Below are 19,481 nucleotides of genomic sequence, written 5' to 3' on the forward strand. Positions count from 1 at the left end.
TGTTGATGAGTGGTAGTAGTAGAAGTTTGGTGACATATTGAAATGATCAAATGTGTGTGTTTTGATGGGGTTGAGAGAGTGTATAAAAGAGGGGATTGTGTGTGTGATATTGGGATGGGAAATGGAATGGAATGGGATGGTCTAACAACTATGAACTAACTGTATAAGCATTAGCTGAGGTGGAGTTGTTTCTTGATGGGTTGAGTGTATTGGTTTTCCTGGTGAGAAATTTTGATATGACAACTAACTACCATCCCAATAGTTTGGATGCCAAGCAATTACTTACATAGTTTGATAGTCAAGCACTGATATCCTAAATTCAAAAAAATAACACAATGAGTTGCTAATAGTGATGGCAAATCGTGTCTGTTAGTCTATTATTTGATCAACATGATTACGGCACAATCCAATAAGAAAATTCTCAACCAAACTTGAACACGGCCTGCAAACGACACGGTAACTACTCAAACATGCTTTACACTTTACACGATTAAAATTGATGTTATATTACATGATTAAACTTGATTTTTAAACTTGATCTACATGATAAAAACATAATTATACGAACCTAGAAAATAAAACTAAAGTATATTTTTTAAAAATAAAAATAATTAAAATAATAGTACTTAATATTTTTTAATGGGTTGCCAGAATCTAAATTTGAAATTATCGGATTTCTAATAGGCCAATCCAATAATGACACGAAACAAATAAGGCTTGACTCAAATCTATTAATTTTGTGCGTGTTCGTATTGGGATTTTGTATTTTGACGAAAATTGTCAGCCCTAGTTGCGAGTTGTGGATGGAGAGAGTATTAGAACCAGTAGTGTTGGCGGCCCATCGAAATTTTTAGTTTGTTTTAGGGGTCATTACTTCTGGTTTGAGCTTTATGATATCAAAAGGTGTTCATGAGCTGCAAAAATATCTTATGGTGATATACAACATGGGGTAATAGGCTAGTACCCAATTAATAATACTGGGTTTGATTTTTTTCTTCTTTTTCAATAACATCATGTGAATTAGATCTTTCATTTTCGCCGTGAAATGTAACATCATTATCAGGTGACAGCTTAGGATCTAAGTTAGGAATTTTATTGAGTTGCTTGAATTTTAAAAAGAAAACAACCTCTTTTATGATTACTTGGAATATACTTACTTTTGTAGATTAAATATATAGCACAAGCTACTTTTACCTTTGCAATTATTCCGTGGCCTTTAATATTTTAACATCTCCTTATTTAACAGTATTTAGTGGTGTAATTAAGTGAGATATCAGTGTCGATTTTAATTGGGCATTTAATAATTGTTCACGTTTGTTTAAATAAAAACATACATAGATCTTTTTATTTAAAACCCAATATACATTGATCTATTAAAAAGTTCAAATTGTGTTTTGAGTTCTCCAAACCGAGACAAAATACCATTTTAGGAAATAAATTACACCCATTTTCCTGATTAGTTGAAGCTGATAATAGCCAAACCTTTTTCCTTTTAAAACAATGAGGTCCCATCAAAAATTTAAAGATGCATAAAGCTTCTTTTTCCGTTTCTTAATTGTTTCTATTTACTCTCCCCTTTCTTTTTTAGATAAATATTGGAGTAATTACAAATAGTAGAGAACAGTCAAATTAGGAGAACTACTCATATTCACAATAAAATTTTAGATTGTTCAATTTTTAATTGAGAAACCATGTAGTGGGCATGAACCTAATTCCTACATCAGTTGAGTTTTAACTCACAAAATGCTTATGTGGTGCCTAAAGAAGTTGACTGCTGACCTAATTGATTATTGGTTTTATTATTGTTTAAATATCATTTAAATCGACAACTAATTAATTAATTAACAGAGATATATGTGTGAATTATGAACTTCAAATATTTCTTGTCATTTGTCAATGGTTAATTTAGAGGGTACGTACTTTCATCAATTAGTATAGACTATAGAGTAAAGATATATTAACAATTTTGCAATTAAAGAATGTAAATATAGATTGAAAATTTGAAGACATTTGAAAAGTCAATTGCAAATTTTCGGTGGGTAGTATTTTGATTTTTGACTTTGATTTGACAATAATACTACTTTGGTTGGTCTCTCAACTTAATGAATTACTTTATGCTAATCTTTTATTAACTCTTTCCTTTAATATAAGTAATCTCAATATATGATTTGGGTCAACCCGATTTCTGATTACCTAATCCAAAACGCGTGATTACGAATCCCACTTTATATAAACGTGTTGTATGCAATCAACTTCACCGATTTGAAGACCCATTTTGGTCTCGAATATTGTCGAAATCTGCCTTACTTTTGTTGTGTTACATAGTTTTGAGCAATACATAGATTCTTGATTATGTAATAAACAAACAAATGTCCAATTTGATCAATATAACAATTAGATGGCAATCACTTCAAGATATGTAATAAACAAACAAATGTCCAGCCAATAAAAATTTAGAATACAAAAGGTTTACATTATATTGTCTTACGAAATCAAGATATGTAGGACTTAGGTAGCATGTTCATATTCAAATTTTAATTCAATTCAGGATAATAACCAGAAATATGACATTTGTTGGTTATGTTGGGCTGTTGATTGGTGGACATCATTTGGGCCTGGGAATTAATTGGCCCAGATGACTTTGGGCTTGAGTCTTCCCCTAGCCCAATTCCTCGGTGGTATATATGCCTCTCCCTCTTCTCTCTGCCGATTCATTCTCTAACTCTCACTCTCTCTCTCAGCTTTCTGGCGATTGTGATTCACTTTAACATTACTCATATGAAAGTATGGGTTAATAGCACTTTTGAATATGAAAAACTAATGAAAATTTTAAACTTTATTAAATGAGAAGTAGCTAGAGGTGATAATATTTAAACATTAAAGTCCTTGTGATAGAGGAAGTGTGCCAACTATTATAGTTGATATATATGTATCTACATATGTGTGGGGGCAAAGAATAAAAGGTGACATTGAAAAGCATAATCTTGGTGTGGGAATAATTAAGAATATTATAATCATGCTGGAGTTCCAAACTCTAATCTTGCCTTGAACTGCTAGTAAAGATCAATCAAATATATATTTGATGGAACGTGACAAATTTTGATTCAAATTATAAATTATAGTTTCTTATTTATGGAATATAAAAAAATTGGTCTTAAATATACCAGGGCATTGTTTTCTTGGTCTGAACACGGTAGTATTATAATTACAATGGTTAAAGTCTAACTAAAAAAATTAAGAACTGATCCTACATTACTAAACACTTCCATTAATTCAAAATCTAGTGAAATGTTTGATTTAGTAATAGAAATATAGTGATGCACAATATTTAATTTGAAGCAGTAGCTATTAATATTATAAATGAAATCGTTTTCGCTGTATTTATCCGTAGCGTGATCTAAAATAATTAATGCTTTCTATTATGAGTATTATTTTATTGTTATTTTTATGATAGATACAAACTTAAAGATTTCATTACTTAATTATCATATTTAGCATAAAAGATTTGTGTCTGAGTAAACGTACGTACATTATAGAACGAGCTGGAGAAATATTAGATTTATTATGTCTTATTATGGAAATATAAACAATGCTTGTTTTCTTTATTCTATAATGTTACTACCATATAAACATTGCACAACCTACTTTATTCTTTTTTATATAATTTATTTGACATCTTGGTTTGAATTTCTAACAGAAGACGACGAATCACTAATTAAAGTAATAACTTCGGATTATGTTTTGCACCAACTAATTAAAATCGTGAACAGTTTGAATGATACTTTATAATGAGATCTATCAAATAATTGAAATATTATCTACCGACAAATCTTGACGATTATGAAATGATTAAGCTCATTTCAATTTTGTTTTATAGCACGGTTTAATTTTAAGCTCAACCTAACATAAAACTTAAAAAGATAAAATAATAAATGTCAAGAAATAAAATTAGCATTTAAATTCTGATCAGTCACTTCATTGATACATTGATGAATTTATTCACTATATTATTCCCTAACAAATTATCAATATACATTGAAGAACTAATAAATTGGTGCGAGTTTAGTTAGCAATTAAAAGAAAATGCCAGTTTATTTAGACAACTTAAATGCGTTATATTAATATCGAGCTTTAATCAGACAATATTAATTAAAATCAAACAAGAACAAAGACTTGAGATCGACATCCCATCTTCTTGAAAATAAACCTTTGCAGCTGCAGCTTCAAATCACATCATTATTAGTATTGAACTTCCACAATTAATTATTAACAACCGTTTTATTATGCCATATTCGAATTTGGTTTAATGCGAAAAATGATCGACAAAAAATCACTAAGTTGTGTACGGTGAAACCAACAAGAATTGGCGCAACCTCCGATGCACACAAATCTGACCCGACATAAACATGTCCCGGACATTATTATGACTCGTTTAAAATGTACTAACAAATATCGTAGTGTTAAATGGCCTAGTTTTTTTATTTCATGTGTAATTGACAAGGATTTTCGACCTGCCAACTAGGCAACACAGGTATGATTTTTATAGTCTAAATGTCATTATAAACCCATTTAAAATGTTAGAGCTTGATTTATCAATAGACTTACGTCACGACATACACCTAAAATTCATAAACTTTGGAGTATCAAATGGTATTTATTCACACTAAACCTTTTCTGACATTCTTGATTTTCACTATACAAATAAAACTTCATCAAGATTATTGGGTTGCACACATTAGACTTCATCAGAATTTATAAACCTTGAAATAGCCCACTACATTTGGGCTTTATATTGTTTAGTTTCACAATCAGGAGCTTCAAATGGGCCTCATTTGAGCCCAAATAACCATTTACCTATCTATCTATCTACATGATTATTTTTATTGAAAGTAAAATATAGTGACACTCAAAACCTGGATATATATAGTACAACGAAAGTGACATATTTTCTCATATGCAATAAACGGCAAAAGTCAATCATTATCATGTTACTATCAACTAAGTTTGATTAAGACCCATTGTTATCAATATTATCCTCACCATGGATCAAACTTTTTCTTTATTATGTTATACTTATCATGTTTGTATAGAATGAATATTTACGAGTCCAACATCACACGTCGATCCCAATTTATAAAAGTTGCTTCTTTCTATATTATTCTAGCTATTATCGATTATAATTTGATAATCATTCTGTCACTAATTAAATATAGAACCAATGTGCACATTATTGAACAATTTGGTATGAACTCATTTAATTTGTAAAGACGACGATGGGCACAGAAATAGTGTGACTCAGCGCCACCATATCCATCTCTCTCTAAAAGCATATCCATCTCTCTCTTTATCTAAAACCAAATTGCTTCTCTTTTAATCTAATTTTTACTCTTACTCATCTCTTCATCCTCTTCTTTAACTGCTCTCTCCTTAAATTCAATATTACAACTGCGTTGAACACATATTGTTTCTCATGTAAGTCTCCTGCTTAATCAGAGGTGATTTCTAATTAAAATTCGGGGTTTTACAGTTGATCTGCCGCTCCAATTTTCTGAAAATGCATTTGCAAATGCCAATCTTTTCTTCGTCGTATGGTTTAGGTGGATGTCCAGTGTTTCGAATCCAAATAGTATGATTTTGTAGATCGATTTTGTGATCGATTGGGTTTGTATTTTTGGTTACTAGAAGCAGAGTATCTCTGCCCCAACTTTGAAGTGCATAAGAATCGGGGTCTCAGTTGATTTTTAAAAAATTATGTTGCTCTCAGCTGCCAAACTATGCGAATTTTCACTCGTATTGGATATATAACTGAGGAGTTTGTTGATAGGTAGGTCATAGGTGCTATGATACAACAAGATAGATTTTATTTTTTATTTTTTGCACACGTATTTAGCTCGATGAGCTTTTAGTATACTCCAGTAATTGTGATTTAATACACCAAGCATTTAGCTCAATCATGGAATGTTTTGTGCCTGTTTTAATTTCGGAGAACATAATTGCATTAGGACTTCAGAAGTATTAGTCTCAGTGAATTGTTATTGTTTTAATAGAAACATGGAGGCTGAAGGTGGGGCTGCGGATGCACTTCGGAGGAACTACAGACTTGGGAAAACGCTCGGGCATGGCTCATTTGGAAAGGTCAAAATTGCGGAACATGTTCGGACGGGGCATAAGGTGGCCATTAAAATCATCAATCGTCGGAAGATGGGGGGTCCTGAGATGGAAGAAAAGGGTAAAAGCATTTGCTTCATTTAGAACAATAAAAGAGATGTAAGACTTTCTTGTTGCAGGGGCAGAGGGGATGTCTTTTCTAGTTTCTCGGGTTTGGTGCTATTATGTTTGCATTTTGGCATTGCCCTTTCATTTTATGAGCAAAAGTGTTCTATAGCTTTCTAAGAGTCAGTGGTGTTATGCAGTGAGAAGAGAAATAAAAATATGCCGATTGTTTGTGCATCCACATGTGATCCGCCTTTATGAGGTTATAGAGACACCAACAGATATATATGTCATCATGGAGCACGTGGTGAAAGGAGAGCTCTTTGATTATATTGTGGAAAGGGGCAGGTTGCAAGAAGATGAAGCTAGACACTTTTTTCAGCAGGTAGACTTCTCTGTGTTTTTTTGGTCTCTTATTGCTGACTTGCACGTGCAGACGATGTGCTAAGCTTATTTCAGTCAATACAATGTGCTGAATTCTATTTGTGTCTTTGGCAGATTATTGCGGGAGTGGAGTTTTGCCATAGAAACATGGTCGTTCATCGTGACCTTAAGCCGGAGAACTTGCTTTTAGATGGGAAAGGCAATGTGAAGGTAGCTGATTTTGGATTAAGCAACATTATGAGGGATGGACATTTTCTAAGAACAAGTTGTGGAAGCCCAAACTATGCTGCACCTGAGGTTGTACAATCAGCATGCTTTTATATGCAGAATAATATTTCTATCGTAATAATATTGTCTGTAATATGTGCCATGATGCTTTTTATTAGCTCTAATTTAGTTAAATGGAGCTCATTGCAGGTTGTTTCTGGAAAACTTTATGCTGGGCCTGAAGTGGATGTTTGGAGCTGCGGTGTAATTTTGTATGCTCTTCTTTGTGGAGCTCTTCCTTTTGATGATGAAAACATTCCCAATCTCTTCAAGAAAATAAAGGTATCTGTACTAAATGCTTCCCGGAGCTTACAATGTTCGAGACAGAGATCATTATATAACTTTTGATAAATTTTAGAGTGGACTGTACACTCTTCCAAGCCACTTGTCTGCTGGAGCTCGTGATTTGATTCCAAGAATGCTGGTTGTGGACCCTATGAAGAGGATAACCACTCATGACATACGAAAACATCCTTGGTTCAAAGTAAATCTTCCTCGCTATTTAGCTGTCACCCAACCCAATGCAACGGAACATCTAAAAAGGGTAACTTTTTTGTCCAAAGCTCTCTAGTGCTCATTGGTTTGATCTTATGACCAATGAGATGAAACATTGTTATGATTTTAACATTAAAAAATACTTTGTCCTTCAGCTGTTCTTTGACTCTGCATCTAGCTTCGTTTTTTTCTTATTTTTTCCTTTGTAGAACTTTGATATGTATTATCCTATGTGTAACATCTTATTTAGCAACTACAATATAGTTTGTTTAAGCAATCAATTGACAATTGACGACATCTAACATCTTGTTTGCCAAGAAACTTTAAAGTTACATTTCTATTATGCTTCCAGACGCTGACCACAGAGATCAAGTTTCCCAATTCATGTGCACAGGATAATGCTGATGCAGTTTGATTATTCTTGCAGCTTGATGATGAGATCATTCAAGAAGTTCTTAGATTAGGATTTCAGAGGGGCCAGCTTATTGATTCACTGCAGAACAGGCTGCAAAATGATGTAAACAACTACATAAATATCTGAAATATTTTATCCTAAGCCTTATGAATTGTTAATATTATGGCCTTATGCTGCAGGCTACTGTTGCATATTATCTACTATTGGACAAGCGGTCCCCCAATGCAACTGGCTACCTCAGTGCTAACATCCAAGAGTCCACGGTAGTCATATCTTTTTCTCTTTTGCATACGTATATGGAACTTATTATTCTCTGCGAACATTTTTGAAAGTTTTGCATTTTTCAAGAGTCAACGGTTTATATTTTTTCTCATAGACCGATGCTTATGCGATTAAAAGACTGCACTTGCTAAATATTTACTGAAATTTGTGGTAAATCATGCATGGAAATTTGTTCGTCTCTTCTTTCAGGAAATTTGTTTTTCGGGACCTTATTCAGATCCTAATGCACAAGCCTTTCCAATTGACGGGAATTCATCACCCTGGATCTCAAGAAAGAAGCAATGGGCTGTTGGAATACAGGTTAAAATTATGAAAGTCAATGTCTTTTTACTTGTGTTTGCAAACAGCCGTACACACGAAACTTGCACGCGCTCAAATATTTTAGTAACAAGCATATATAGTTCTAGTAGTAGTACATTTGGTCATGTGCCATAGTTCTCACGTTTGCTACTTTACCAGTCCCCGGCACGTCCAGGTGAAATAATGACCCAGATTCTCGGAGCTTTGCAAGTATTAAATGTCAGGTGGAAGAAGGTCGGGCACTATAACATGAAATGCCTCTTCACTCGCAGCATTCACAACCTAGACAGCAATGCCACTAGTAACCACATGAATGACAACCATTATGCTAATGGCATAACTTCCATCAGCACAAATGGATCACAACCAAGCTCTGCTGTGAAGTTCGAAATACAGGTTGGGCTTTATTCGAGATATTTCCACATATATGTATATCAGGATGCACGTCTCGATAATAACATCGCTTTCATTTGATGTGATGACAGCTTTACAAAACCAGTGAAGTGGAGTATGTGCTTGATCTACAGAGGCTCAGTGGTCCTGTGTTCATCTTCTTGGATTTATGCGCCTATTTCATGATGCAGCTTGAGTTCATTAGTATGTTAACTTCCGACAAAAAGTTTGTAACATCGATGTAGATATTAGTACTATTTGGCAAGGTTATGTTAGGATTTTTTAGTGTGTTGGAAATGAAAAAAATTATAACTGGCCTTTGTATATACTAGCGAGTATTTTTGTTTGTAACACTCACAGCCTTGGCTTGATTACGTGAATACTTTACGTAAAAATCCTTGCAAACTCAAATATAAAATGCTAGAAGCATTGCAACGATTGAAATAATTGCTCAATCTTGCTATGTTTATGATTTTACAATCGACTTAAACAGCAGGCAAGATGATACACACCAAAAATGGAGTTGATGCAGTATTTACTGCATGTTAGAAACTAATATTACAGTAGTATTTAGTTTTTACAGTATATGATATGATACCATCCATGATTATGGCTCCTTGCTGTATCTCTGTCCCATTTCCCATATTTGAAAAGTATGTATGATCCCACTGCTATGTGGATCAATGAATAATATGAATAAGCTGGTGAATGAAAGAATGTCAACAACCAAATTGTCAAATAATGTCACACGATGTAGAATAGCATTTCACTGCAGCCTACATCCTTGCTCTTCCGCCTTCATAAAAAGAAGAGACCTTGTAATCCTCTGCAATAACACGGGCAACGCAGTTTAGTTGTGCAGCAATGAGGCATTAGGAAGCAATAAGTAAAGAAAAGAATCGTCTTTGGTACCTCCCGAGTATCACTAAGCCGAAGGAGCTCTAATCTTTCTGATGGCCTACGATTTGTCAATGTAGCAAGCTGCATAATCGGGCAGAGGCCATCAAATGATGCCATGACAATGTTATTTCAGTAATGATCCAACTAAAATGTGCATTAGCATACCCAAAAACTGAAGCGCTCAGGATCACGTGTGGGAGTGGGGGGCATCAATCCTTCGGCTTTAAAAAGCTCTGCAAGCCTTATTCTATCTGTAGGGGGGTTGTCGGGAGTGAATGAGAAGATTTGGATTAAGAAAACAAAATCAATATCCTGTAAAAAGTATCGCACAGTTACCCCCTTGTGCTGCTTCTTGTGCCTCATTTATCCATTGGCGAGCAAAAACTGCTGCCTTATTTGTCATCTCCAGCAACTGTAAGATGAGACGAACAAACTTCTTTTGAGAAAATGAAAAAGCAGAGAAGATGGTGACAATTGAAGCATAGCAATCAATTTTCGACTGCAGGAATGATGATAATAATGTTTGTTCTTCTAATGTGTTGTATTCATTTTGGGTAAATTATGGACACACTATGCAAGGAAATCCAAACATCAGTTAGTACTCACATCATTTCTCTCACTTCCCTCTGGAGGAGATATGTCATTCACCCATTCAACCTCGGCTACACGGTATCTTCAGATCAATACAAAGTGAATCAGTTTTATAGCTATACTTGTGTATGAAATGGTCGCGCTAAAAAGTTGCGAGAAATTACCCATCTTGATCCCAATTTCTAATGATACGACATCTCCGCCGACTTTCAACCTGCATCCTTTAGTTGTCCGTTACCAAATGACGTAGAAAGAAATGCAAATAATTATGTAGCTTGCTTATAGTTTTACCTCTAAAAAGAAACGCCCATCTGGAAGAGGCTCGCAGCTGCATTAATAACAGAACAAGTGATCATATGTATTAAGGCAGTGTGGTGTCAACAAAAGCAATCCATATTCCCACAAACAAAATACTAGAATAGAAGAGTACGAAATTATAAGAGTATTTTCCAACTATTAGCAATCACCTACTCCGTAATCTCAACCTCACATGCATAATCAACGACTGAACCAGTTGATGGGTCAATCACAACCTACACCATATGACAGGCAGGAAAATAAATGAGCATATACATTGGACCCTAACAGTTGTTATAATTCAAGTATGAAGAAACAACTTAGGTAACATCGTATGATTATACCATTCCCATCCGGCGATTACCCTCCATTATCCTCCTCACCTGTTGACACAAATTGGGGGACTTAAAATCATCCAGCAACGAGATAGTTATTAAACCTATACACACTTAATATGCCCACAAGATTACTACTACCTCCGTCACTTAAAAATAGAAACTATTTACATTTTGGTCGGTCCCTTAAAAATAGAAACTTCCTAAACTCTTTATTTTAGGAAGTGGACCCCACAACCACTAACACTACTTCCAATCTTTTTCTCTTTCTCTCTTACTTTAACAATTGTGCATTAAAACCCGTGTCGTTTCAAAAATTTCTAGTGCAGTATTTTTGAAGGACAGAAGTAGTAATAGAACAACTTGTTTCACAAACTAACAAGTCAGCCACTATATTAAATAGACAAAAGTTCTAAGATCCGATAATTATTCATTTATATTATTTCAGATATAAGCAGCAAAATTCTCTTTTAGCTACGCTATGGAGATCGTATTTTCATATTAGGGTGGGCCAGTGGCATGAAAAGCTGATCTGCCACTTTCAAAAAAAAGGTCAGGTGCCGTTTGACCTATTTAAAAGGGTAAAAGATATGGAAAAACTCCTAAATATAGTATAATTACTCCCTTGAGACTTTTATTTCTCTAACATCCTTAATCACTGCCTTTATAGATAGGACAAAATGTAATGAGGGAGTTCAGATCTTCAGAACTAAAAAAATCGGCTGAAATAATGCCATGCAGGGAACTTGATTAGCACACCATAAGTCTATAGCGCGGTTCAAAAATGTTCAGCTGTAACTTCTGGCATGGTAGGATAACATCCATGGCAAAAAGAGGCAACAAATCAGGACCAGGGTTTGTCAAACTGAGTTGCTCCAATTTCCTCTCTGCATATTCCTCTGGAAAGCTCTTCTCTATGATGTTGTTCAATGTGACACTGCAAATGCCAATCAACTGACAAGTTATACATGTCGCATATGAACGTGCTTGCTGATAGTATTGATCTGTAAAATCTAAAGCTTTGAGCAGAGCAATAAGACTTAATATGAATCACACTAGTCGTAGCTCAATTTTTAAAAGCTTGTTCAAGATCGTGGGGCAGGCCTAGTTACATAAATGTTTCAAGCTTGAGCTTGAACATAAGTATTTGTTTGGGTAGAAGTAGAATATATGTCTAAATGACTCAATAGGCTTAAATAAGATCATGAGCATTAAATGAGCCAAAACTCGAACTTTCTAATGCTTAGCTTAGCTTGATTACATCCATGAGAGCAAGTATAGCAGTAGAAAACTAACCTGATTGCACATGTCCTGGGGCTAATAAACAAAACAGTACGACACAAAGGACATCTATTACCTGAAAATAAACATGTCAGATACGAATAAATATGTATCATATAAACAGTAAACAGAATCATAGAAATTATTGTAAAAATAACAATGTAGATAATGGAGAAGGCAGACAAAAAGGTGGAGACAGGATATAACACCTCGGTCCATAGTCTGAAACAGGCATGACCGGCAGAAAGAATGCCCACAAGGAGTTGTGATTGGTTCGTACAGTAACTTCAAACATAGAGTGCAATCATAATCATCTGTTCGTTGAGGATTTACATGGCTTCTCCTTGAAAAATTGTTGGCTATTTTCTTCTCTAAATTTGAAAGAGCATTGCTGCTGACAGAAACATTACATGATTATTCACAAGTTTATACATAGGAAAAATATAGGTAGTTTGATGCCAATACAAGTTGAGAAGGAACTCTCCACATTACCTTTGAGGATCAATCTGAAGGCCTGACCAAATAACATCTTGAGCCAGCTCGTACTTTTCCAACTGACAGGAAGATAATAAGGAACGAAATTACACTATGAAGCAAGATGCAGCACCACGAAAACCAACAGTAATAGGTAAATTGCCTATATGATAAAATTGTGCATACACAACTTTAGATGCATATCAATTGTTAATTGTTGTAAAACTGATCGTGAAAGAAATTTTCCTGAGTATGAGGTCATTTTTTGAATCGCTACTAAGCCAATAAATGTCTGTCAATTGTGAACTCTTGAGGAGTACATAAACCTAATTATGAAAGAACTTTTCCTGTGCATCATGTATTTTACAGTTCTTACCAAAATAAGAGCATTGGCCTTAAGAATGTAGGAGGCTGCTGTATTACTTTCCAGATTCATCACCTTCACCGCATCATTTAGTGCAAGCTAAAACATATTTTAAACATGACATTAATAGGAAATATCAATAAAAGTAAGTAAAAATTGTGAGAAACACTAAGATATGGGAACACACCCCAGCATGAGTTGTTGGATCCAACCCATTCAATGGCCTATGTTCTGAAGCAGAAGGAGGCCTGCTTCTGAGGAATTGGCTAATCCTGGGTACAGATGAAAAAAACAAGAAACAGAAACCTAATCATACCCATTCAAATTAAAAGGGTGGATTGTTCATAAACACTGTCATGATAAATCATGGTTAAGGACCACATACCGGAGATAGGCAGCACATCGGTTGCTCAGAATAATAGAATCACCAGGCTTAATGTGGTTAGCTCTCGAGTATAATTCAATTGCCTAGTATAAGTTGACAGCAAGTTCATGAGTACTATCCAGATGGCAAACCAATTTACTAATGCCTAGCAATAAACAAATATATGAACTAGACAGTGTTGATGTGTAGTCTGGCCATTTTCAGAACTAAATGCACAGCACTAATTAAATTTACTGGGCTAGCACCAATTGTCTTTACTCTCCTGATAGAGCTTAAACCTAAAAAATTTGATGTAAAAATGATTGTGATGTTACTAAAGTTGACCCCCAATAACTTCACAAGTAACAATTGCAAACAGAACCCCGGATGTTCTGAGGAACTAATCAGAAAAAAAAATGGAACCTCAACAACTTACACCTTTCAAAATTGTAGGATAAATAGGTAAAGGAAATCAGGGACTTGGTGCAATCAGAAATGTTCTCTCAGAACAATCCATACCAGGGTACAGTGAATCTCAAGAGTACATGAATATATCTTTATGTGTGAATAAAATTATTGGATGATCTATATTTTCAGAATAGGAAAATATGTTGATGAAATGGCTGATGATATTGAAAGAACCTACTACTAAAGAAACTCATAAATGGAGATGAAAATGAAAAAAGTAAGAATATAGGAATTAGTGGTGCTTTCTCAGCATCAAAGGATATGATGATTATCAATTGAACACGACTAGGTTCTAAGATGTGAGCCATCATTCCCCAGCCTATCTTGGTTCTTCAAACGTCTTAATAAAAGTACAACCTTGGAGCATCAGAATAGAATATAAACACCCATGCGAACCAAACACATCTTTAACAAGCAGCAAGAATTAGATAATACTCCAGAAGTCCTAAAGGCACTACATTGTTCATGTTCCACTTCCACCAACACCCAGACCATAGCCAATAAACTGATTTCGGGCCACCAATGTCAATGAACTTTCAAAGAAAAGCTGATGTCTTATGTTTTCCAAGGCTAACACCTAATTCTCCAAATACAGTGTTCCTTATTCCCCATGAGTGAAACGTTTATCATCTACTGCTTCAGATATGTAACCTTTCTAAAGCTTTAGCTAGCCATGGAAAATTCTCCACATTAGCCTCTGATTAGGGTCAAACAGATTCAAGAAGTATGGGGCACCATCCCAATATCCCATTAAGATTGGTGGCATTACGTCAAAATACAAATCAATGATTGAACCAAAATTGTGCTTCTTGCATTATTAAGATTATCTTTATCCTGACACCTGTCTTCTAATACCTCAACTTACATGACTTGGACCACAGGAGCGGGTAAATGCTTACTTAGGCTTCAACCAAAAATAGAAAACACCATTAGGCATTAAGGAACTCCTCCACGGAAACACTACAACAGCCTAAAGCATAAGACCTAAAAGGCTAAAACATAAGGCCAAAGCCCTCTGAACGCAAATGCACACCTCAGGCTCATAGGATGAAGAACAGAAAATCTAAGTAAACCACCAACTAAGTACTAACATTCTTCCAATTCCATACAATTAGACCGATGTGTGCCACAAAGAAGTCCAAATTTTGAAAGAAGACCAGATATACAGACCTTCAATCCGATAACGAATAATTCGCAATTAAATGAAGGGCTGAACAAGAAGGGCGGCAGATAACCTGATCTAATCGATCTTCACGAAATGCCGTGTTTCCCCTATGCATGAGGTCGTAGAGATGGCTATACCTCTCCCATGAGATTGATGATCCCTCCTCATTCTGCTACACCAATCAACACCAACCGGTTAGTAAACGCATACAAATATTAACTCACACACGCAAACAGAGACAGAGATGCATATTAATTCAGACCCATGGTAAATCCTGGACATCATCAATCCCTTCCAAGCTGAATCCGGCAGCTGGGGAAGTCTCCATTTCAGCAATTGATTAATTATTTACACAGAGAGCATGAATCAATTACAGAGTAGTTAAATGAACAAAACTGGGCGTGTATCCAAATGAAAGAGGGCGACGTATAACCAATGGAGAAGTAGTTTAATTGATGAATGGGAAAGGAAACTGTGGCGGAAGTGGTGAATGGAAGAGCCGTGTTCGCCCCTGAATCCTTCGTTATACACTTGGACTGTATTCGTTTACGTGTTTCTCTCTCACTACTACACTATGCTCTCTCTCTCTCTCTCTCTCTCTCTCTCTCTCTCTCTCTCTCTCAACGCCTACATATGAAAATGTAGGCGCATCAGAGGTAAAGTATGGGCTGGGGATCAATTATGCATGTAAAACCATGGAAATTTCTCACGCACTGAGTGTGTGATGATTTTGTGGGGATTTGATCGAGAGCTTTCGTTCTCGAATTGAAATTTGCCCTAAATTTTCACCGCTGAGTAAGAGAAAGGTTTTACTGTCTTCTCTCTTAATTCTCAGCCGATTGTATTTGAGCGTGACGCGGCGCCGGTGAAAGTGCCACGCGGTAGGATATTAGTGGCCAGATGTCACGCGGAACTAAATTAAAGCATTCCAAAAAAAATAAAAGATTTAATGAATTTGTCATTTATTTAGAAACGTTTTGGTTATATTGTTATTTTTTTAAAAATTTCAACAAAAATAATAACGTCTCGATTTTTGTATCCTAAAATAACAATTTTTTTGAATAGATTACTTTTATTCTAGGAGTACTTTTTTATCTCATTCAAAATGGAATGGAGTATTTTTATTCTGACATCTTAATTTATATAAGTAGTAGTATTATTTTATGTACGGATATGATCTTGATAAGTCATGCATGGATTGAATGACACCACAAACGAGGGTGCAAATTAATTTTATAAGAACTCGCACAACTACTTCATAGTAAATTGAAAATTCAAGAAACTACTTAAAGCTAACAAAACTTAGCATAAAATATTATTGATAATTGAATTGATAATTTCATCTACACATATGAGGCGTATATGAGATAGTACTATTTCTAAGACATTGAGAAAATAAAAAAAAATTAAAAGAAAAAGCGTGTATGAGATAGTACTATTTCAAAGACATGAGAAACTAAAAAAAAATTAAAAGAAAAAGCGTGTATGAGATGGTACTATTTCAAAGACATAAGAAAATAAAAAAATATTAAAAGAAAAATATAATTGGTACAATAAAAAAATTATCAAAGCTAATCAATAACTTTTAATCAACTATTCAAATCAACCAAAAAAATAAATAAATAGTACCAAAATAAGATAGGGAAGCTCCCAACATGAGAATTTTTATTACATCTAGAAGCAAATTTCGTCAAAGGGCTCGATTCATGGGATTTGAGATAGAATTTTTCAACTTTCAAATAAGGAATGTTGAAAAGTTGAAAATGACAGAGAAATAGGGAAAATATTGTCGGTTTGAATTTCATTGAAATATAAGAGGCATTTCAGTTCCAAAAATAATCAATTATATTTGATGAAATTAAGTTGACTATTAACTCTTATTTTTGGTTGTTCATTTCACATTTTTACTACATTACCGCTATTATCTACGTAAATCTTTAGAGAGCTCACTTCATTATATTCTTGGACCTTGGTAATCAGGGGCGGACACACAAATAATTATCGATAGGGGCTGAGATTTTCAAATTTTATTTTGATGTATATTTTGAGTAATTTAGATCATTTGTAGGGGCTTTTACACTATAACTTACACTAAATTTGACTAAATTTTTTTAAAAAAATTAATAGAAAAAAGTAAAAAAAAAATATTTCATTGAATGCCCTTCCCCCTTTGACTTTGGGTCCGCCCATGTTGGTAATTGTTTTTCACCCGTAAGAGATAAGATTTGATATTTATTCTATGTTAGATAGTTTCCTTTGTATTCAAATAGTAGTACAAAATGAAACATTTTCAATCTCCCTCATTTTATCCCATTATATATAGATTTCTTTTATCTTGATGAACTGGATCTAGTTAAGCCAACCAATTGATCGAGGTTCCGTCAATACTTATATGGTCTATAACAAAACTATCGACAAAAAATCACAAGATTTGTTCCAAACCAAGAGGCACTTTTATAGTATTGTTGGGACAAGATTAATAAGCCATCAGACATTAATTTTACTAGTTGAGTTATGTTTATTCTGTCGACAAATTGTGGAAAAATGAGAGGCCATTTGTTCCGTGACAAACCGAAATATACCGAATGATTGAGAAATATAATGAAAATAATAATGACATTAGTCTTCGTCGTACATAAAAATCGATTACTAAACTAAACTAGCCGGTTGATAATTTACGAATGTTGAAGCATTTGAATTCTGGTATACCAACAAAAGGCCGAATTAGAATCTCTACAATTTGATTAAACTATTCGTACACATATTTTATTTGCAAACTACTGTATATTCAATTAATAGTTAACATTATCACACGTAGTAGCTAGCCGTATCCTGTATTTAATGGAAAGTTGGTGTTGGTTAGTTAGGTATTAGGATGGTATGGAGATGAAGTTAAATAGGCATATAGTATATGAGAAATTCAGCAATCTCCTTTGCTAACCATGAATGACTGACTAGTTGACGACGGAACACAATTTAATTAAAAAAGACGGTTCTCCTCCATCTAATAAGTCGGGATTCGATTCACCACAAAGTAAATGAATAACCATTACCAACCATTTTTATAAAAATAACTATGAATGACTACTTCTGTTTTTTGTTCATAATTTACAAATGATTTTTAAATTATATGACTACCATAAAAAAATCTAAAAGTGGGTTTTCACAATGTAGGCCCATTAACCCATTAGTAGATGTCAAAAGCCCATATAATTTGGATACACCAGGCCCAATACGTGTTGGATTTAAATCCACTTATTAATTAGTGCAAATTTTTAAAATAAAATTCAAGATATATTTCACTGCTTAAAATGTTGCTATTAATTATTTCAACTTGTTATCTATCATTTTCTAATGTTTTCATTGTTTCTGCCTCAAAAATAAATAAATACACTATTACAACATTTTATGCTTAAAACGGCCAAATTAAAGTAATTTTTTTAAAAATTTTGGTAAATTGTAGTAATATTTAAATTTTGTAATGCGATAGTAGTATATAGATTTGTGATAACAAATCAAAGTGCACACACAAATCTTGAAATTCCGGCGTTCAGCTGAAATGGCGGTCGAAGAAGGAGATGCGACGGAGCCGCTACCACTACTCGCCGCCATATCACATCCGCCACCGTGGTCAATTGTCGCCATCAGAAACCTCAAAAAAAACGAGCTCGACAATCCCCCAATCGTCTTCCCTCCCATCGACCACGAAAATCTCCACATTTCTCCCCAATTACCCCCTTATTCCCACCAAATCTACAACATTCACGCCGGAAACCGCCAGATTTCGTTTTCGGATTCCGATTCGGACTCCGATTTGAACTCGTCTTCCACATTTTCACCGTCGGATTCGAGTCCCCCGCCACGCTCCCCGATTTCTCCTGTGAAACCGGCGGATTCAGCCAGATGGTTCAATTCGTGGACGGACCTGTTGAATCCGACGGTGAGTGTCTTGTTGCGGTTCCTCCGCAGTGCGTTGACCGCCTCGCGAGGGGCCCTGTTTACTAATTATCGGTCAGTGGTGTTCGCCGCCGTACTGGCGGCATTTCTGTATTACCGACGGAGGAGGAGACTGCGCGGCGGAGAAGAGAGCAGGGACCGGCTCGTTGGCATCATCAGAAAAAGAGATGAGGTATTCCAGGAATTTGGGTAGTGAGGCGCTTAGCTCCTCCATCTGTTTGTGATAATGTCTGTGTGAACAGAAATTTGCAGTCTCGAGTGTAATTGATTTTAGAAAATTTGTTTTGCAGAAAATCAATGAGCTGTTGAATCAAATATCTCAGATGAATCAGATGCTGATTGCAATTCAAAAAAACCCCACTTCTTAGGAGATTGGATGCTGAATCATAGAGTAGAAGTATTATAAAGATTGTACAAATTGTTTTCTTGTTTATCCCTTGTTGATCTAGGGAGTATATGTAACACTATATGGGGAGTTGCTTCTTTGCAACAACAGAATTATCAATTGTCATGATATTATATGGTCTTGCCATGAA

At 34.8% G+C, this 19,481-nt stretch overlaps 3 protein-coding genes across 9 annotated transcripts; 2 read left to right on the top strand and 1 right to left on the bottom strand.

The window, feature by feature from the left end:
* Positions 1 to 5,243: 5,243 nt before the first annotated feature.
* Positions 5,244 to 9,144, top strand: LOC121761261 (SNF1-related protein kinase catalytic subunit alpha KIN10-like). 4 transcript variants are annotated; one of them, XM_042156899.1, is made up of 11 exons: positions 5,244 to 5,495; positions 6,048 to 6,229; positions 6,414 to 6,598; positions 6,712 to 6,894; positions 7,015 to 7,146; positions 7,223 to 7,408; positions 7,787 to 7,876; positions 7,954 to 8,040; positions 8,246 to 8,356; positions 8,516 to 8,752; positions 8,842 to 9,144. In XM_042156899.1, the coding sequence occupies exons 2-11, from the start codon at positions 6,052 to 6,054 to the stop codon at positions 8,992 to 8,994; spliced, it is 1,542 nt and encodes a 513-aa protein (XP_042012833.1). In that variant the 5' UTR covers positions 5,244 to 5,495; positions 6,048 to 6,051; the 3' UTR covers positions 8,995 to 9,144. The 4 variants fall into 4 exon arrangements, with proteins under 4 accessions (XP_042012833.1, XP_042012832.1, XP_042012830.1 ...); XM_042156898.1 differs by having other exon boundaries at positions 5,244 to 5,472; XM_042156896.1 differs by lacking the exon at positions 5,244 to 5,495 and adding an exon at positions 5,577 to 5,824.
* Positions 9,145 to 9,158: 14 nt separating this feature from the next.
* Positions 9,159 to 15,788, bottom strand: LOC121761263 (LON peptidase N-terminal domain and RING finger protein 1-like). 4 transcript variants are annotated; one of them, XM_042156903.1, is made up of 18 exons: positions 15,251 to 15,788; positions 15,059 to 15,157; positions 13,377 to 13,459; positions 13,179 to 13,263; positions 13,004 to 13,090; positions 12,646 to 12,707; positions 12,363 to 12,547; positions 12,169 to 12,229; positions 11,632 to 11,809; positions 10,882 to 10,920; positions 10,712 to 10,773; positions 10,532 to 10,568; positions 10,405 to 10,454; positions 10,256 to 10,322; positions 9,980 to 10,061; positions 9,815 to 9,900; positions 9,662 to 9,730; positions 9,159 to 9,575 (listed from the first exon to the last, which is right to left on the bottom strand). In XM_042156903.1, the coding sequence occupies exons 1-18, from the start codon at positions 15,314 to 15,316 to the stop codon at positions 9,516 to 9,518; spliced, it is 1,458 nt and encodes a 485-aa protein (XP_042012837.1). In that variant the 5' UTR covers positions 15,317 to 15,788; the 3' UTR covers positions 9,159 to 9,515. The 4 variants fall into 4 exon arrangements, with proteins under 4 accessions (XP_042012837.1, XP_042012836.1, XP_042012838.1 ...); XM_042156902.1 differs by having other exon boundaries at positions 12,363 to 12,544; positions 15,059 to 15,160; XM_042156904.1 differs by having other exon boundaries at positions 9,986 to 10,061; positions 15,059 to 15,160.
* A 2,693-nt stretch (positions 15,789 to 18,481) lies between these two features.
* LOC121761018 lies at positions 18,482 to 19,481 on the top strand. Its single transcript, XM_042156600.1, has 2 exons — positions 18,482 to 19,117; positions 19,236 to 19,481. The coding sequence occupies exons 1-2, from the start codon at positions 18,548 to 18,550 to the stop codon at positions 19,311 to 19,313; spliced, it is 648 nt and encodes a 215-aa protein (XP_042012534.1). The 5' UTR covers positions 18,482 to 18,547; the 3' UTR covers positions 19,314 to 19,481.

The sequence above is a fragment of the Salvia splendens genome, chromosome 13 (assembly GCF_004379255.2).
Source record: "Salvia splendens isolate huo1 chromosome 13, SspV2, whole genome shotgun sequence".
Lineage (NCBI taxonomy): Eukaryota > Viridiplantae > Streptophyta > Magnoliopsida > Lamiales > Lamiaceae > Salvia > Salvia splendens.